The sequence below is a fragment of the Sus scrofa genome, chromosome 14, assembly GCF_000003025.6.
Source record: "Sus scrofa isolate TJ Tabasco breed Duroc chromosome 14, Sscrofa11.1, whole genome shotgun sequence".
NCBI classification, from domain to species: domain Eukaryota; kingdom Metazoa; phylum Chordata; class Mammalia; order Artiodactyla; family Suidae; genus Sus; species Sus scrofa.
Genome location: NC_010456.5, coordinates 85,401,681 through 85,421,953, shown reverse-complemented (window position 1 = coordinate 85,421,953; position 20,273 = coordinate 85,401,681). Strand labels below are relative to the sequence as shown.

The following is a 20,273-nucleotide window of genomic DNA, read 5'->3' as shown; positions in this document are numbered from 1 at the left end:
CTAGTTGGTTTCATTACCACTGAGCCACAATGGGAACTCTCCATGTCAGCCTTTCAAATATGTCATTATTCCTCATTCCCCACTTATCATGTTTAGATTGTGCTGTGATGAAGGAAAGGATTGGCCTGCAGGAGAGGCCTCAGGGCACAGGTTTCCTCTAGCAGAAAGCTGTGGCTCTGGAGTTCCTATTGGGGATCAGTGGTAATGAACCTGACTAGTACCCATGAAGTTGTGGGTTTGATCTCTGGCCCCGTTCAGTGGATTAGGGATCCAACATTGCCGTGAGCCTTGGTGTAGGTACCGACATGGCTTGGATCTGGCATTGTTGTGCTGTGGTGTAGGCTGGCAGCTGATTCTACCCCTATCCTGGGAACTTTCATATGCCTTGGGTGTGTCCCTAAAAAAAAAAAAAAAAAAAAGCTGTGGCTCTGACCTACCACCAATTTTCTCAAACAATGATGTGCCTGCCATGCATGTTGTTTATTTCCTTGTAATTTATTTCTTTGAATGCTCTTTCCAGCAGGCTCATACACATTCAGAAAGTCAGGAAGGAGTTCCTTCAGGGGCCATGGGATGTGGGATGATTAGGGGCATAGGATATCTCCAGACAGCTGGGCCTTGGCATGGCTGGTTGGTGGCTCTTTGGTGCCTGTTACTCTGTACCCTAGCAGGCCTGGAAATCTCCAGATTTGTAGCTGCCAAAAGTCACGGTGAAGTCTTGACTATCAGTGCTCAAGAGCCAGGTGGGGACTGAGGCCAGGTGGGCTGATCCTGGCTCACAATAACTCTGAAGGTTGATGGCATGACTGACACCAGGATCTGGAGTTCTGGAACTCTCCCAGGCCTTTGCTGTCCAAGATGAGGCCCTCCAGCATCCCAGCTTGCTGCCATGAAGGTTGAAGTGGGTGAGTGAAGCCTGTTGGTGCCTTCCTTGAATATTTTTTCTCATTAGATTTTTTATCTCTGAACCCAGCTTGAACCTAGAGGGCCTGAGTTATTGTCCAAAGCCACATGGCGAGACAAGCATTCCAGACATTTAACCTTTGAATCCATGTTGTATTTTTCAGAAGGCTCTGGTTCAGGCTTTTCTAAAAGGCAGCATGAGCACAATCCCACATGGCAGGCAGCAAGTTTTGTGTCTTTAAGAGGGGAGGCTCAGGTTCATGGGCAGAGGCTTCCATGGGCCAGAGCCCTAAAGATCACTGCCATTAGCCCCAACGTTGAGAGGAGCATCCTGGGGGAACCTGAGGCTTCTGGGTGCCTCAGGCATGGGGTATGAGGGTCTCAGCTGTATGGAGCTTGGTTTGGGGAGCACTAAACCTGTGGGAGTGCCCCAGGCACCACCCAAAGTTGGGGCTTTTGCTTGAACTTGCATGGTCTGCAGATCCTCATATGGTGTCCTGGGAAGAAGCAGAGGGCAGGTAAGAACAGGCAAGACCAGACAAGAGGCAGAGATCCAGGGAGAGTCGAGGGTAGGGAGTGGGGAGGAAATACAATTAAGAGTCATTTCTAGATATAAAGATTTTTTTTTTTAAATCAAAACATGAGTCAGATTTTACCCTCCTTCCTGGAGACCCAGAGGGGCCTTTCATGGCAAATATGGCCAGCCCAGTCTATTTCAATTCCATCAGGGAGAAAACTGATTTACTCACAGAAGATGGAGAGAAGGTAGTTTATCTGCTCAACTGTCTCTGTCAAGAGCAGAGTCCACTAAAGCTGAGAGATCTGGAGGCCTCTTTTTTTTTTTAAGTTTTATTAAAGCATAGTTAATTCACAATGTTGTGATGATTTCTGCTTCACAAAAAGTAATTCAGTTATATGTGTACACACATCCACTGGAATGTCTGTTTCTAATTTTTTTTTTTTTTTTTTTGGTCTTTTTGCTATTTCTTTGGGCCGCTCCTGCGGCATATGGAGGTTCCCAGGCTAGGGGTCGAATCGGAGCTGTAGCTGCCAGCCTACGCCGGAGCCACAGCAATGTGGGATCCGAGCCGCGTCTGCAACCTACACCACAGCTCACGCTCACGGCAACGCCGGATCGTTAACCCACTGAGCAAGGGCAGGGATTGAACCCGAAACCTCATGGTTCCTAGTCGGATTCGCCAACCACTGCGCCATGACGGGAACTCCGAGGAATGTCTGTTTCTGATGGTTGTATTGGGAGGGTTCACGTTCACCTACTTGCAGACCCTTGGACTCTCAGGCTGTCTCCTTCTTATGTTTCAGGTGATGTGTATCTTAAAGCCACGTTTGCATCTTTTGTCAAACAGTCCCATTTATGGGAAGAATAAGCCACAGGAAAGAAAAAACTGCATGCATTAAGCTAGGCTTCAAAGTGTTGTTTTTAATAGCAGAAAAAAAAATCTGGAAACAATATGAGTAACTTCATAGTAGAGAAATGGTTAATTAAGTAAAGGGTAGCTTGTGGTGAAGGAAATGTTTAACAGTGATAAAACCCTATGATTATGAAGACTATGTAGCAACCAAAGAAAATGCTTACAATACCATGTTAATTTTAAAAATCAAAAAATGAGGCACAATGAAAATAAAACTAGGTAAATATGTTTGCATGAGCCCCCCCCCAAGAAAAACCCCTAAAAAACAACCCCGAAGGAAACGTGAATAAGAAGGGTTATTAAATTACGGGGTAACGAGACTCCTCTTTTTTTGGGCTTCTGTTGCCAGATTGTTACTATATGTAAGATGGTGTGATAGTTAAAAACATAGAATCTGGAGCTAGATTATTTGGATTTGAAGCCCAGCTCTACCACTTACTGACTAGCTGTATGACCTTCAACAAGTTACTAAATGTCTCTGTGCACCTCATCTGTGAAAATGAGGATAGCTATAGTATCTAACTCTGGATTATTGTGAGGGTTGCAAGTGAGTTAGCAGATGTAAGTGCTGTGCAGTAAATGCTGTATAATCACTAGCTATATGAAAAATAAATTTAATGATCATAATTCATCCATAGCTTCATGTCTTAGTCATAAATAAGGGCTAATATTGGTGTAATTTTCCTTCTCTTTTTCTTCCTATTCAAAAGTGCTTTTGCCTTCCCATAGTGATAATCATAGTAATATACAGTGTAAACTACTCCATCTATTACTATCACATTGTGAGAATTTTCCACCAGCGTTTCTGATGGAGGACCATGATTTCCTGATCACTGCTTTCCCTCCATCTCCTGTCCCCATCCTCAGATAACCCTTTTATCACTGTTAAACATTTCCTTCACCACCCCAGACTCTTCTCTGGCTCCAACAATAAATACCATGGTTAACTGATTGCAAATATGGTCACAATTCTCCACCCTTCCTTTGCAATGTGACTTTGCAGCTTCTCCCATCAAGACAAAGGGTCTATTTCCCTGCTCCTTGAATTTGGACTGGCCTGGTGACTTGCTTTGGCTTACAGAATGCGGTGGAGATGAAGGTGGATGGGTTCTGAGGCCTCAAGAGACCTCATGTACTTCCACTCACATAGGTGGAATCCTGCAGCCGCACATGAACAAGTCTATCCTGTTGGAGGATGAGACATAACGTGGAAGAGAATCCAGTTGCCCAGAGACCATCCTAGCTTCAGACCACTGACCTCCAAACATGTGAGAGAGACAGCCCAGCCAAACTCAGCAGAACTGTCTTGGAAGAATGAATGAGCCCCACTAAGACTAGAACCGTTTAGCTGACCTGTTGACTCATGGAAAAGGATAAATACTTATTGTTTGGGGCCATTGAAGTTGGAGGTAGTTTGTTTTGCAGCCATGGCTGACAGATATAATCACGAAGAATAAGACCACTGATCTGAACCCCTCTGGTTCCCTGGGCAGGATGGGTTGGGCACCCTCTCCACCTCTTCCCCCCTGAATCCCTTGTTCTGGGTCCTCGTGTCCATCCTGCTACCACCTAAAGTTGTCAAAGCCCTCAAGTCATCACATTTGTGGTCCTTGATGGGTAACCTTTGTCCCTGCAGTCTGGGCCCCTTTCTGAAGACAGCCCCATGGTGGGGGAGGAATGAATCTGTGCCCCTTGGAGGCCCTGTCTCCTCTCCCTGTGGATCAAGTCATTTTGCTGGGCTTCAAAGCAGAGGTGGGTGGCACAGAGCTCTCAGGCCCTGGGGAGTCTGTGGGAAGGACAGGTGCACTCTCAGGCCCTAGGACCTCTCCTACAAGGCTTCCCCGGTCTCCCTCAGGAGCTACCACACTGACAGCCTCAGGACACATGGAAGGAAGGCAGCCTGACAGAAGTCCCAGGATCACAGGATTTTCCCAGCTGGTGGAGCCTAAACAGCTGTCAGTCTAACCCCAGCCTGATGCCCCTCAGGTGCTAACAGAATCAACATACTGAACATCCCTTAAAAAATGCTGCTATGACAATGCTGCCATATAGATTGCCATAAACTTTTCAAATACTTTAGAGAAAGCCCTTTTTAAGTAAATTGGTAAATGTGGGAAGTTCAGCAAATTGGCCACTCAGCACATTGATTGGGGAATTGTCTTGTCGAATTGATCCAGAGTCCTGTGCCTGCCACTTCCTGTCACCTCCATGGGCCTGGCACAGCACTTAGGTAAAAGCCACGCTCAGGAAAGACGTCTTAGATTGAAGAGCAGGCGATCTTGGCCTGCGTGTGTCACATGCAGCTGTGATGTCAGCTCAGAGATGTCCTCCAGGCAGCCCTGGGCTACTTTCTCTTTCGACAGACAGTGCACAGTGTCAGTGAACTGGAGTACAGAGGCTAAATTCCCGGAGCCTGGCACACCCAGCACCCCTGCTGTTGATTCCACAGTGATGTGTGAACCCCAAGATCTGTCACGGAAGACTGTGGGTGGAAACCACCAAGCCTGGGCGAGTTCAGACTTCCTGCAGGGCATGTTTACAAAGGAGCCTGGGCAAGGCCTATGCCCGACTTTATAGTCATGATCCCACTGACTCCTCCCCATAGCTGGAAGGGTAGAGTCTATCGTCCTACTCTGTCACAGGTGAGGAGACTTAGGCTTAGCTGAGCTGGGGAACGTGCTCAAGGGTGCACAGCTGGCAGGTGGTGGAGCTGAGATTCCAACCCAGATGCAGCTTTCCTTCCTGGAAATCTGCAATCTCCCTTGGGCATGTGTGGCTCTTTGTAAGTCTGCTACAGGAAACTGCGCTGCCTCATAGTCTTTATGAACCTCAGTTTCCCAATCTGTGAAATGGTGACCATGCTTCCCTGGGGTGGTTCTGAGGATTTGCATGAGATCGCATGATAGTAAAAATGTTTGTTTTTCTCTTCTTTTTCTAAGTTGTTTTGCAAAGTTCTGCAGTACATCCCTAATTTCTCTTTACTGTGACAAAGAAATTCTCTCATATTGAGATATAGGGAAGTCATTCTGGCTTATACATGAGTTAATTTTGTGCTAACTGAAATAGCCTATGTGTGGCCTATCGAACATATATTGTAGATATGCTTTAGTTATTATTAAAGAAAAGGGCATGTTGACCAGAAGTAAAGAATGTCCATCTTAAAAATCAAGATTAAATGCCCCTCTTCCTGGAATGCTAATGCTGGTGCCCCTTCAGTGATGGTAAGACCCCCTTCCCAGGAGCCAAGCCCATACTGACTCTCTGTGTACATGCTGGCTTTTTTTTTTTAAACCAAAAAAAACAAAACAAAACAAAAAAAAACAAACCTCCTCTTTGAAGAAATGTAACCCTGACTTGTTTAACATTCTTTGTTCTGACAAGATATAGAACTGTGCTGAAAACCTGTGCTTCTCTGGAGTGGTTTCTTAGAATAATCACGGAAGTGGGCTTCAGGGCCAGTCCTCAGTTTAGCTCAAATAAAACTCTATTTTTTTTTTTTTTTTGGCTGCCCCCTTAGCATGCGGAAGTTCCCTGGCCATGTATTGAACTTGCGCCACAGTTATAACTAGAGCCACAGCAGCCCCAGATCCTTAACCTGCTGAACCACAAGGGAACTCTTCTATTCTTATTATTGACAGCTTACTGATTATTTTCATGGACAACTGCTTCTGAGCAAGTCCATCCTGGGAAGGGGTTGCAGGGTTTGAGCGCACCCTGCCCTCCTCTGTGGGGAGGGCCTCGCGGAAACACACCTCCTCAGCCAGGCCAGGGCCTCCAGGGAAGCAGCCAGCCGGAGTGGAGGCACCTTGCCTGGGCGGGGGCCTCACACTTGGGTTCAGTGTGTGAGAACCGGTTATTTTTACCCAGCCCCAGTGGGATGTGATGCCAGTCAGAAGGAGGGCCTGTCAGCTTCTCCAGAGAAATGGCCTGAGGCTGAGCCCCACAGCCTCCCTCCCTCACCTTCACACCCAGGCTCCTCCTGGGGCACAGGACTCTGGAGATGAGAGGGGTATGGAGGCTCTGGCCCTGGTCATAGCCTCCCTGGGCCATAGCGGAGACATCTCAGACCCCTGAGCGGGGCCTTAGGCTGCAGAGAGTGGGGAGCAGGAACCCTGAGTTTGAGTCAGGCCTGGCTGTTTTTTCCCATGGGGGCTCTGCTTGCCTCAGGCTCCAGGACCCTCCTACAAAAGGTCAGCTGAGGTCCAGCTGTCCTAACCTCACATCCTCGGTCAAGCAACTCCCGTGTGTCACCTGCCCCAGGCCTGGTGTCCTAGTACTGGGAGCTAGGTGCCTGCAGCTCTCCATTGGCCCATCTTCCTCACAGCCCAGTAGTCCCCAGGCCTTTTAGGAGAGGGCAGCCTTGTTCTTCCAGGCCTCACCCTGGCAGGGAGCCCAGCTGTGCACCTCTAGCCTGGCATCTAAGCCTGGGGCTGTCTGCTCGCAACTCTGGGGTTCCTTGGACCTGTGTGCCCCATCCCCACCTGGTCACCTGCCTCATGTGGTAGCTCGGTCATGAGGCCAGCCCTGCCTTGGTTCATAGCCTATGAGTGCCTCCTGACCCCCCACTCGCTATGTCTTCCAGGCCACTTCTTGCCCATCTCATGCCTCCATATCAGCTTCTTCCTTGGCCTGCACTGTCCCCTCCACCCTCCTTGCCTTCTCTCAGGTTCTTACACCTGGATGGGTGCGGAACTTACCTTTCTGGGGCATCAGGTCTGGGCCAGGAAGTCGGGGACAGCAGATCCTGATTTTCCCGGGCTTGGCAGGGTTCCTGGGATGCCTTCTCCCTGCGGGTGGACACAGGGGGACAGATTCCCTCCCTTAGCATGCCTAGGGACACCAGGGAATTTCCACTCCCAAGGCCAAGGTGTTCAGGAATGTTTATTCAAGGAAAGTCAGGATGGGCCAGGCTACAGAAGAGCTCTGGGAAAGAGTGGGCTTTTAGATGCCTTATTTTTCAGAAATTGCAAGTCAATGGGGGGGATACTCTGCCCTCAGACTATGTCTTCCTTGTGTTCCTGGGCGAGAAACTGTTCAGCACCATCACTCAGAAGTGTTATGCCCATTGACACAGTAATTCTCCCCTTGGCAAGAGAAGAAAATAACCCTAAATAGAGAAAGCGTCTTATGGTCACACATGCATTTTCCCATATACTTAAAATAGTGCAAAGTTGTGAATCATCTAAAGGTCTAAACATGTAAATTCATCATAGCACATTCACTTGACGGCAAGTTATATCTAAAAATATCATTAAATAACACCAACTTGGAAAATCTGCCAGAGATATTCTTAACTAGATAGGAAACTTAATGGGGAAAAGTATTCATCTTCATTGAATTATCATTAAGGTAACACTGGCAACTTCTAACATGTCCAAAGTCAAGGACTGATAAACTGCTTTGCTATGGACTGTGTAATTGATAACCAATTACAGAAATGCTTGTATGCATACTGAAAAGAAACAAATGAAATACCGTACATGGCCATTCTTGAGTCTTGAAATTATGGGTGTTTTTTTTCATCCCTATATTTATTTCTATATCCCTAAACGCCAATTAATGTTAAAATAACCATACCTGCTAACATAAATAAATAAAAGTAGGCAATTTCTAGAGGGCTAGGCAAGAGAAAAACCTCAAAATATTCAGCTATCTGAATTGAGAAAGCCAGGATAGCTAAATAGTCATATTCATAGAGATGCAAGGGCCGTCTACCCTACTTCTCAACACTCATGGCCATGACCCCCGCCCTCAGCTCCTGTCCCATCTGCCATGAGTACTTCCTGTCCATGAGATTTAGGGGATGTTCAGACTCAGTTGGTCTGCTAATTAGTTTATTCATTCACTCAACACACATTGACTGTGCCCTCAGTATTAAACAAGTGCAAAAGAGTGGCTCCTGAACGTCTAGCATGAAGCAACCTGGCTGCGAGGTTGTGTGTCCACGTGGCAAGTGCTCTGTTTCTACTTAGCTCACGCGTGTGTCTGGGGGACTGGGGCTCTGGGGCTCTGGGTGGATACTGTGGGGTGGGAAGACTCCCAAACCACCCCTGGCTGCTGCCACTGTGGAGAGAGGTGCTATACAGGTTCAGGGGCGACAGCCTGTATTTCCAGGGCCCAGGACTGCCTGTGGGGAGGGGGACTGCCCTCCATTTCCTGACATGGGAGTCCCTGCTCAGGGACCGAACCCTGCGTGGGAGAAGGGACAGTCTTACCTTCTGCAGAGAAGAAGGACAAGCAGAGAAGCAAGATGCAGAGCAGGCTGGTGAGGGCTAGAAACCTCATGGTGGTGGGATGGGAATCTCAGGTCCTGGGGAGGCTGCTGTGCCGCAGACGTCCTCCCTTGGGGCCACCTGGGACCTTTATAGAGTGACACACAGAGAGGTGTTTCCTGATGGGCAGGGCACCAGCAGCCTTGGAATTCTCATAAAGGGTAGAGCCAGCCCCTCCCAAAAGGGCAAAAACAGCTTTTCAAGAAGTTGAGAGCATTTAGTGAACTGTAGCACACAGAGCTATAAATGCCCAGCCCGGGGAGGGAGCTCCCAGTCCTGGCCGCAGGAAACTCCTGACAGGGAAGAGCCACTTCCCAGAGTTGAACTTTAACTTTTAGTGTCAATAATCATTCCATCAAATACAGGTTTCCCTGCTCATTCCTTAGATGTGGCAGGGAGAAGGACCAAAAAAACCTCTGCAAAGCCTCAGGGAAGAGTCTTGGGCATCAATTGAAAAGTAAGGAGCACAGGGCTGGGAATCAGATGGTCTGGGTTTGAGTCCTTGCTCTGCCACATATCTGCCATGTGACCTTGAATTTGCTGTTGAGCGTCTTTCAGTCTGCTTCCTGTCTGTGAAATGGGCACAGCATTCTCTTTCCCACAATCCTGAACAAGGACATGTGTGAAAAGCTGTCTGCAACATGGGAGATGCTCCTATGGCTGGAAAGGAGGTGGATCAGAGGCTGGACCTTGATGGGTGTTTAGGACGATGATGAAGCCAAAGGACAGGTCAGGTACAGGATCAACTGAGTAAAGATGTGGAGAAAGAGAACATTCCACAAGGGCAAGCATGGGGCAAAGCCAGCTGATGCCACTAGAGGTTCTGGTGTCACCTACTCCTTGGACATACAATGTGGGCTCAGCCATGTGCTTGGCTCCAGGGACACAGAAGACACTAGGCCTGGCTGGTCTCAGGGAGCTTCTGGTGGAGGAAGCAGTCAAGCAGACACACAGATTGCATTTGCCCTTGTGATGTTGTATCCATCTGTCCTTTGTCCTGATACGTGTGCTCTTCTAACCCAAGAGCTGGCTCCGTTTCCCACCCTGAAAGGGCGCCGTGAAGACGGTGGTATCAAGTTCAACACTCCAGGATCATCCTGGTTCCCGGCAGTCAATTCAGACAGTCCCTGCTGCCTGGGACCGGCCTGCTTCTCTTGCTAAGAGATTAGAGATTCAATTTAGATCACATGCTCAAGACAGTTTGGTGAGCAAATCCATTGCCAGGGAATATTTTGATAGCTTATGGGCTTTCTTTTGTTTTCAAAAAGTTTAAAACTAATCCACACAAAGAAACTGGTTGAGTCCACCAGGCTTAAGGCCCATGCATCATTCTGTGTTAGTCACCTATCCAGCCCCAGCCTGCCTCCCTTCCCAGGCTGTGTTCTGAATCCTGCAGGCTGTGCTAAGCAGGCAGTGGCTGTGACCGAGGGTGTGGTTGGGAAGACCTAGGGGTCTGCAAAGAGTAACTTCAGAGCTGGTGCCCAGGAGAGTCTCGGGGGTGGCCATTGTATGATGGAGGGTCAGGAATGTGTGGCTCTCGTCTTGAGGCTGTCTGTATCTGCCAGCTCTGCACACATGTCTTTCTTAGATTGCTTGTTACAGGTCCCTAAATGCAGCAAAGTTTCCCAAAGATGTTTCCTGAGATAAGATTACATCCACGACTCACATCAAGGACTGTTACCACTATTCTGTTTTCTATCTGGGGTTCATTTGTGGTGCCAGCACTGAGTTCTCTGGGCAATAGTGTACCTTTGGCTGCCACTCACCCATTGCCTGCAGTGCTCTTTGCAATGGCATGATTTCTTTTTGCTTTTGGCAAACCCTCACCAGACGGGAAGGGAAAGAATTGGTTACTTGGCAGAGAGGGCAGGGACTGGGCCAGATCTTCAAGCTGAACTCTAACTTCTTAGCAATGGGGCAGGAATTAGGAAAGACTCCCAGGCTATGAAGAGAGAGACTGGTTTGGGTCCGCAGTCTAACTAAGCCAGGACTTGAGATATTTTCCCAGGACTCTCAGCCACGGAGTCAGAAATAGGTTCTCAGTACAGCTTTTTTTTTTGTTTTGTTTTTTTGTCACCAGAGGACTAGCCATAGGGCACTAAACAGCTAAAAGAGCAGGCAACCTCAAGGGCTCTGTTCTCAACACACTGACACATACGACTCACAGATTTGCAGGGGCTCCTGGGACCATATATTGAATAGGAAGAGTAGATTCAGATGTCAGAATTCCTGCTTTTTAAATGCTTCTAAAAAATTACTGAATCAATCTATGATGCATTAATTTGAATAACACAGGGTATTAAGTATAAATTCCATTTGAAACTCCACTCTCCAGAGACAATCTTTGTTCATGGATTTTTCACCTGCTTTTTTTTTTAACTTTTCAAAGATAGCTGTTAACTTTTTACTTTAAATAAAGGAAGAAACACCTCTGGCTCTTGAATATTTGAAATCGCGTGTTGAGCTGAGAGAGGTGAAAATGAGAAGCATTTTAACAGGAATACCTGTTAGTTTTAAGCACATGCAGTTTGGGTACAAAAATAGTCAAATTTGAGGCTTTGAATAATTTCCAAAGATGACAGTGAACACTTGGCAGCCTTCCTGAGAAAAAAAATTCTCCAGAGACACACCTAACACACAGGGGAATTCACAAGGAAGAAAACCTTCTCAAGGCAAATTTGTGATTTCTAAGATCAGTTAGGAAAATGCTTAAAGTGTCCTTCCTTTTACGATTAAAGCATTTGGGCCTGTGTCCCTCATGGTCACCACAATCTTCTTCAAGGCTATTTTTTGGACCTTGTGATTGATCAGAAAGGACTCTCCCTCTTGTATTTGCTCAGCAAATTGCAGAGCAAGGGAGGGGCCAGAATCTGGTGTGATCTTTCAATTGTCTTCTCATTTAACCCTTCCCCACCTTGGGGAGGCTGGCATTTATTTCCATCTCGCGACAAAGGAAAGGGAAGTTTTCCTACATCTAAAAATAAACAAACAAACAAAGAAACAAAAAACATGTTATGGCAACCTCTCACCTGGAACCAGGTCTGATTGCCTCCAAAGCTAAGGTTCTTTCCTGACCTCGATTCCACAAGAGGTCATGAGTAGTTGCAAATAACCCACAAGGTTGATGTTTAGCTTGCGCGCACCCTCAAATTGTACCAAAAGCTGATAGCTTCCTGTTTTGTTTTTTTTTTTTTTTTCTTTTTAGGGCCACACCTGTGGCACACAGAAGTTCCCAGGCCTAGGAATTGAATTGGAGCTGCAGCTGCCAGCCTACACAGCCACAGCATCGCCAAATCTGAGCCGCATCTGCGACCTATACCACTGCTCATGGCAACGCCAGATCCTTAACCCAGTGAGCAGGGCCAGGGATCAAACCTGCATCTCCATGGGTACTAGTCAGGTTTGTTACTACTGAGCCATAACGGGAACTCCTTCCTGTATTTTTTACAGTTAATCTGAACTTCCTCATAGGCCTATAACCAGTGGGTTTTTCTTGCCTTGGGTGTCCTGCTTTTGGTGTCAAGGCTGATAAACCTGGTGTCTGTTGCCTCCATCTTTGACCTTGCTAGTTCCCTAGGTACTCACTGATGCACTGAATCCTCCCACAGTTACTCATGCCCCCTCCGAAGCCCACTCCCCCCGGGCCCTGTGTGGGCTGTCTACCAGCTGTCATGCCTGTGGACTACCCTGCCTCACCACGGTGGCTGCCAGTAGATCTGCAGGCTCCTTCATGGGGATGTGTCAGGGTGTGACCTTCTCTTCCACACCACAAAGGCACCAGGAGAGACTAGAAGGCGCTGTCTTTTCAACCCTGTGGCCACTTGTGAAGCCCCCATCTCTGAGTCCCTAATGGGAACAGTCCCATGGCTTTCTGCTTTCCACTCTCTCTCTGGAGTTCCTGACCTTTTGCCTCCAGCCGTTCACTCCCACCGCATGGTTTTAGCCTGGAGTAGGGGACTTAGGATATTTGCCTTCCATGTCTATCTCTCTATCTCCCCTACATTTGTGAAGAGTGCAGACTCTAAAACCACATGATCCAGGCTTGAAGCAGAGTGTTACCATGTGATCCTGGACAGGTTGCTCAGCTTCTCTGTTCCTCAGTAAAACAGTAACTGAAGTTGGAGAGGAAGAAATGCTTTGGATGAGAGTGGAATGCTAATGCATCCTGTCATACGAAAAGAAGTTTTTGTTATATTAGGCCGTCAGATGCTGGCAGTGGGGTACATAGCTTCCTGTCCCTTTTTCAACAGACCTTTCTCCAAGAAATATCAACCTCCCACTTGTACTCAAGGATGAATAATGCTTCTTCAGTGCAGAATGATGACTGACTTTTAATGCCATGACTTGGGGCAAAGAAAAAATGCACTGAGGACTTCCCTGGTGGCTTAATGTTTAAGGACTTGGTATTGTCATTGCAGTGGTTTGGGTTTGTCCTGCAGTCTGGGAACTCAGGCAGGCTGTGGGTGCGACCAAAAAATAAAACAAAATAAAAACAAACACACTGAAATCCAGGCCTAAATAACTCATAGCAGATCCATTCACAAATGTGGATTTTTTTTTTTTTTTTGTCTTTTTGCCTTTTCTAGGGCCACTCCCGTGGCATATGGAGGTTCCCAGGCTAGGGGTCTAATAGGACCTGAAGCCACCGGCCTACGCCAGAGCCACAGCAAAGCAGGATCTGAGCCGCATCTGTGAGCTACACCACAGCTCAGAGCAATGCCGGATCCTTAACCCACTGAGCAAGGCCAGGGATTGAACCTGCAACTCATGGTTCCTAGGCTGATTCGTTAATCACTGAACCATGACAGGAACTCCCACAAATGTGGATTTTGATGGAGAAGGGTGAGAGGACCAGCAGAGCAAGTGTTATTGACTTGGGCAGCAGGGAGGAGGGATGATGCCAAGGTTTCCTGCTTCTGCCAGCAGTTGGAGAACTGCAGGTAGGCTTGAGATGGCTCCTGTTTGTTAGCATCTGTTCTGTGCTTTGCAGGTTTGGCAGCAGGCTTCCCAGAAGAGAGGTGTCACCTTCCCCTACTCTCACCCCCATGCCTAGCCCCACCAGGACAGGGTGAATACGCAAGGTGAAGCCAGAGCTCTGCCATCTGGGGGTATACTTCAACCCAGACACAGCGCCTCAGGGCTGCAAGGGCCTTGATGGCTCCGGGTTCAGTTCTACTCGGAGGTGAGATGGTGCCAGTGGCCACAGGGTGAAATGTTCTGCTTTCCCACAAGTTCTTAAAATCTGAAAATCTTCTTTGAAAGTGTTTCAATGTATTTTCTTTTTCTTTCTTTTTTTGTCTTTTCTGTCCTTTTAGGGCCGCACCCGCGGCATATGGAGGTTCCTAGGCTAGGGGTCTAATTGGAGTTGTAGCCACTGGCCTATGCCAGAGCCACGGCAACGCCGGATCCTCAATCCACTGAGCGAGGTCAGGGATCAAACCCATAACCTCATGGTTCCTAGTCAGATTCGTTTCCGCTGTGCCACGACGGGAACTCCTCAGTGTATTTTCTCTCCATATGGATTTTTTAATTTATTTTATTTTTATTTTTGCATTTTAGGGCTGCACCTGCAGCATATGGAGGTTCCCAGGCAAGGGGTCGAATCAGAGATACAGCTGTCAACCTACACCACAGCCACAGCAACACGGAATCCGAGCCATGTCTGTGACCTACACCACAGCTCAGGGTAATGTTGGATCCTCAACCCACTGAGTGAGGCCAGGGATCGAACCTGCATCCTCATGGATCCTAGTCAGGCTTAACCACTGAGCCATGAAGAGAACTCCTGGACTTTCCTTTTTTTTAAAAAAAATTACTTAAGAACAACTATAATATACCAAAAAAACAAACAAAAAACAAACAAACTCAAACCTGAACACCCCATTTTCCTTTCAGATGCCCACTTTTTTTTTTTTTTCTGGCACTTAGAATTAGCAAAGAGTGAAAATCTTATAATTTTTCCAACTTCTTTTTTAAAAATTTTTAATCCATACTAAATGGCCACACCCACGTCCTGTGTAAGTTCCTGGGCCGAGGACTGAATCCGCACCTCCTCATAGACCTCCACAGTTGGATTCTCAGCCCACTGCACTCCAGTGGGAATGCCTCTCCAACTTCTTAAATGCTTCTGCTATTTAGATGAGGTAGGTGGTCGTACTTCTATCTTTTCTGAGGCACTCTGTAAAAGGGTGGCACATTTGGATTGTGAGCACACAACCAGAGTCACAAACACATTTGGTTTGCAGGCAGAGAAGGCTGGGTTCTCTGCAAACTAGGTGGAGATACTTCCCATAATGCTGTGCAGGGAGGCTGCCCCAGACGTGCTCCTTCCCGCTAAAGCTGTGAGCCCCCTCAGCCACCAGCCCTACTGTGCTGGTGTGTGTAGGACATCTATGTTCCCGTGGGCACCCTGGATGATTGCCCCTTTCTCTGAACTCCTTTAATGATTAGTCTGGATAATGCCTTTGTAGCTTCTGAATAATGACTTCACAATTACCTTGGGTCATCTGTTTGTGACTGTTTCTCACATTTTTAACGATATGGTACCAGAGTGTTGATCTCTTGAACTGATCTCTTAAAAAACGTAACTTGAAAAGATTAACGCTGTTGTTTTCAGGTTCCAAATTCCCCACCAACAGTAAAGTTTTCTATCTCCAGCATTCCCTGCTCCACAGTCCTCTCATGAGATTTCTCCTAGCCTCCACCCATGGCCTGTGCCCATCTGAGGCTGTCTTCCAGCTGACTTGTTTCCAGCCAGGCTGTGACTGCAGGGCAAAAGGGGTCTCGTTCATCCTGGTTTCTCCCCACAGGTGATGCTAAGAGTTCATTCCTTCGAGGAGTACCCAACTGAACAAACCCTATTAATCCTGGACGCTTCTTAAAAACAATCAGATCTGAGTTCCCATTGTGGCTCAGAGGTAATGAACTCAACTAGTATCCATGAGGATGCGGGTTCGATTCCTGGCCTCACTCAGTAGGTTAAGGATCTGGCGTTGCTGTGAGCTGTGGTGTAGGCCGGTAGCTTTAACTTTGATTTGACCCCTAGCCTGGGAACTTCCACATGCCACAGGTGCGGTCCTAAAAAGACAAAGCCAAAAAAAAAAAAAAAAAAGAACAGTTAGATAATACCAAACCACAAATGCTCTGTCACTCAACTTCCATCGGTCTTCCTGCTTGGGAGTCATTCTGCATTGCTGGGAAATCAGTCCATTCAACCTGAGCGAGGTACATAACTGGGTGGGGCCAGGTCATTGCTACTTTCTTGTGGAAGATTCCCTCTGAATCATCAGTAAAAATTGCTATAGCCAATTATCAAGATAATCCTTCAGATACCTGTTCTTACAGGACAATGAGCTATTAGAAATGGAAAACAAATCATTACAAGATACCATTATTTCTTCAATTCTAAGAAGCTACTCATTTAAATATATGCTATTTAGTTTTTCAAAAAAAATCATGAATTTGAACACACATATCAGAAATGAAGTGTGAAAAATACTGCATCTTAGAACAGGTAGCATGACTAATGAGCTAATTAATTAAGATATGACACCTTTGCTAGGAGACTGTCCTAGGAGATTTGAACCTCATTTCACCAAGCTCTGCGATGCTATCTATGTAAAACTGTTTTGGGGCACATAGGTGAGCAAGTCCACATGTTCCAGGCACATAGAAGGCTAGCCTGGAAGAATGATAGCCACCTGACACCATATTTACAGGTGATCAGGCAGTGGAAAGCATTTAAAATTTTATATTTCCTTTTTTTTGCCTTTTTAGGGATGCACCTATGGCCTATGGAGGCTCCCAGGCTAGAGGTCGAATCAGAGCTACAGCTGCTGGCCTACAACACCGCGGCAGCAACGCCAGATCCGAGCAGAGTCTGTGACCTACACCACAGCTCACGGCAACGGCATCCTAACCCACTGAGCAAGGCCAGGGATGGAACCTGCATCCTCATGGATGCTAGTCAGATTTGTTAACCACTGAGCCACAATGGTAACTCCCATAAAGTATTTGTTTTAAAAGTAAAAAAAAAAAGTTTCTAAATTTGCGAGTTGTGAGAATGTCATTGGTCCTGCTAGAAAATATCAATTCTATATTTCTGGGTACAGCCACAGAGACCCCCTCCAAGACTTCTAATTCCCCCAGTGAGGTTGCAACACAACCTCTCAGCTGAGGGTGGAAGGCTGAGAGGCCCCTTAGGGTGGCTGGTATTTCAGTAGGTGAGGAACGAATACAAGCAATGAGCAAGGCAGAATGGAATGCTGACATGAAGGAAACAGACTGTGTGGGACCTACCCTCATGCTAACTGGCAGCATCCCTGTGAGATACTGGCCATAGTCATCCATATAACCCTCCTTCCCCCATCAGACTTGTAATTGATTTCATCTTTGCTACTGGCATAAGATGCTCCTTTTGCTGTTTTCAAGTGTTAATACCGAGGGAACTCCTGAATTGTTTCATAAAAGACACAAAGTCCTCAAGGTCATAGCTTTCATATCTCCCCCCCCAATGGCTTCCATTTTGAGTGTTAACTAAATTGAGTACATTTAAGGAGAATTCCATCTTACTGATTACGTCCACCTTAAGAAAAATGGTTTGACTTGTAGCTGAAGTGGACTGGGCAATACAGAAAAGGAGTTCATACGGTAGGATCTGGGGAAGTAAAACTTAATGATTACCATCCGTTTACCCTTCAATGAGGTTAATCCCTTTTGATAAATACTAAAAGTCTAATGTTGCAGGTATTTTCAGCTAAACCTCAACCTGCCTATTGAATTTTAGTGCTTTTGATTCTCAAATAGGATGTCAGCGCTATGGCATTCATCACAAACTTCTGTGTAATTGGTTAGAATGTTCAACTCAACCACTTCATTCTTCCCAGCTGTATGACCCTGGGTAAAGATTGAATCTTTGGGACTCAGTACACTCCTTGGCAGTGGGGACAGCAGTGCTTAGCTCAAAGGAATGTTAATTTAAGCAAAGGGCTTAGCATACAATATGGGAAGATTTCAATTCAATCATCAGCTATTACCAGCATATCTGGACCCTTCTACCCTATTCAAATGATACAAATCTTGAGTATACTCAGTTTCAGGAACTTTAATGTGGATATACATCCTACACAGATGGAACACCTATAAGGAAAACATGATTTTCTCCCCCAGCCCTAACATTTTAAAGTGTTCAGAAAATACTCAAGGGTTCAGGGTCCTCTGCACACATACCTGCAGTGAGTAGGACATAGGCTTCAGGGAAAGCTTTGCTTTTCTTGTCATCTATCTTGCTTTCCTGTCTCTCCTCCTCCACCACACTTTTGGGGTATAAAAGGGCCTCGTTACCTGTTTTATGTGCTGTAACTGTTTACACTTAAAGACTTCCTCCTTGGACACCTTGGAAATTTACTCTGTTCACTTCTCTTATGACACTAACTACAAGACTATGGTTGTGTTTACATGAGGTGCTATGGCAATTTCTATTCCTTATTGTCCCCCCCCCTCCCCCCGGTCCAGTTAAGCCTGGTGCCTGCTACACTCGTGTTCTCTGAATGAATGTTCCTTGGATACCAGTCTAAGCAAACCAAATGGGCCTTTATTTCACGTGCGATATCTTTTTTTTGGCTGCACCCGTGGCATGAGGAAGTTCCTGGGCCAGGGACTGACCCCATGCCACAGCAGTAACCAGAGCCATAGCAATGACAATGTTGGATCCTTATCCCGGTGAGCCAGTGGGGAACTCTGTCTGATTATCTTTAACCACGTATCTCAGTTATCCTTTAACAGTTCAGATGACATTTTAGAAAATGAGAAATGGATTTTTTTCCCCTAAAGCCTATCAATTTGTAGGCCTTCACTCTTCCCTATGAGTGATGCGAGGAAAAAACACCCAGTGGTGTGTCAACAGGAGCCAGGGAACTAGTGATTTTTTTGGTTATCATTTTATATCTATTACTATTATTTTAAGGGCCACACTTGTGGCATATGGAGGTTCCCAGGCTAGGGGTCAAATTGGAGTTACAGCTGCCAGCCTAGGCCACAGCCACATCAACACGGGATCTGAGCCGTGTCTGTGACCTACACCACGGCTCACACCAACACCGGATCCTTAACCCCCTGAGCAAGGCCAGGGATGGAACCCGGATCCTCATGGATGCTAGTCAGATTAGTTTCTGCTGTACCATGATGGGACCTCCTATATCTATTATATTTTAATTCATATATATTCACATATTACTCACTTTTTTTAGAGTTATAAGAACTTTTATTGCTATGCTGAAAAGTTTACCATTTTTTCATATTGCATCATAACTGCCAATCTAAGTGATTTATAACAAACCTTATTCTGCTCATCTTTGATCTTTGTCTTCTATTACATCTTTAATTTTTTAATGATTTTTATTTTTTCCATTATAGTTGGCTTACAGTGTTCTGTCAACTTTCTACTGTACAGCAAAGTGACCCAGTCTCTCTCTCTCACACACACACACTTTTCCTCACATTGTCCTCCACCATATATAACTCACATTTTAGGGAGTTCCCGTCATGGTTCAATCCCTGGCTTCACTCAGTGGGTTAAGGATCTGGCGTTGCCGTGGAGTAGGTCACAGACAGGGCCTGGATCTAGTGTGGCTATGGCTGTTGGTACAGGCCAGTGGCTATAGCTCCGATTAGACCCCTAGCTTGGGAACTTCCATATGCCACAGATGTGGCCCTAGAAAGCAAAACAAACAAAACAAACTCACTTTTTATACTGAAAAGTCTTATCTAAGTCTTATCTTAGAAAAACCCGAAGTCAAGTGCTATAATAAAATAGTGATTAAAAAAAAAAACCCTTGATTTTCTAGATAGATCTCTGTCTGATACCCATTGTTGAAATAACATCATTCTGCATTGTGTATGATACCATCCAAATATAAGGATATATACTTTGGGTTCTAAAATGTGATTGACAGGAGTTCCAGCCATGGCTCAGCAGAAACAAATCTGACTAGCATCCATGAGGACGAAGGTTCAATCCTCGGCCTTGCTCAGTGGGTTAAGGCCTTGCTCTGAGCTGTGGTGCAGGCTGCAGACTCAGCTTGGACCCCGAGTTGCTGTGGCTATGGCGTAGGCCAGCAGCTACAGCTCCGATACAGTTCTTGGCCTGGGAACCTACACATACCGCGGATGTGGGCCTAAAAGAACCAAAAAAATATAATAAACTAAAAAGTGACCGGCAACAATAGGACCTTTAAGATTTCACTTTAAGGTCACACACTGTATCAGGACTAAGGTTGAGAAGAAAAAAAAAAACATGATTTACAGATCTTTCTTAGGAAACACCCTTCAAAACAAGCCAGCAACAGCAGCTAAAACAGATTAAAAAGTTTTAAAGTGCTTACTAAGTACCTGAACATTTCGCCTTAACTCAGTGAGGTAGGTTCTATTACCATCTTCATTTTACAGATGAGAAAATGGGCACAGAGAGGTTAAGTAAATTGCCCAAGGTCACATAAGGAATAAGTGGAAAAGTTGGGGGCTCAAATAAATGCAGTCTAGCTATAAGTACCACAGTCATAATCATACTATACTCTGTATACTACATCAATGAGAATAAGTTGCTTTCTTGAACAAACTGCTTACTCAATGGTATGCATATGGCTCAGCTAGAAAAATTACAGACCAA

At 46.1% G+C, this 20,273-nt stretch overlaps 1 protein-coding gene across 1 annotated transcript; it reads right to left on the bottom strand.

Moving 5' to 3' along the window:
* On the bottom strand, window positions 480-17,880 carry C14H10orf99 (chromosome 14 open reading frame, human C10orf99). Its single transcript, NM_001243901.1, is given in 4 exon segments — window positions 480-1,400; window positions 7,034-7,123; window positions 8,552-8,696; window positions 17,837-17,880. Coding segments are annotated over 3 exon segments (246 nt in total). The 5' UTR covers window positions 8,622-8,696; window positions 17,837-17,880; the 3' UTR covers window positions 480-1,314.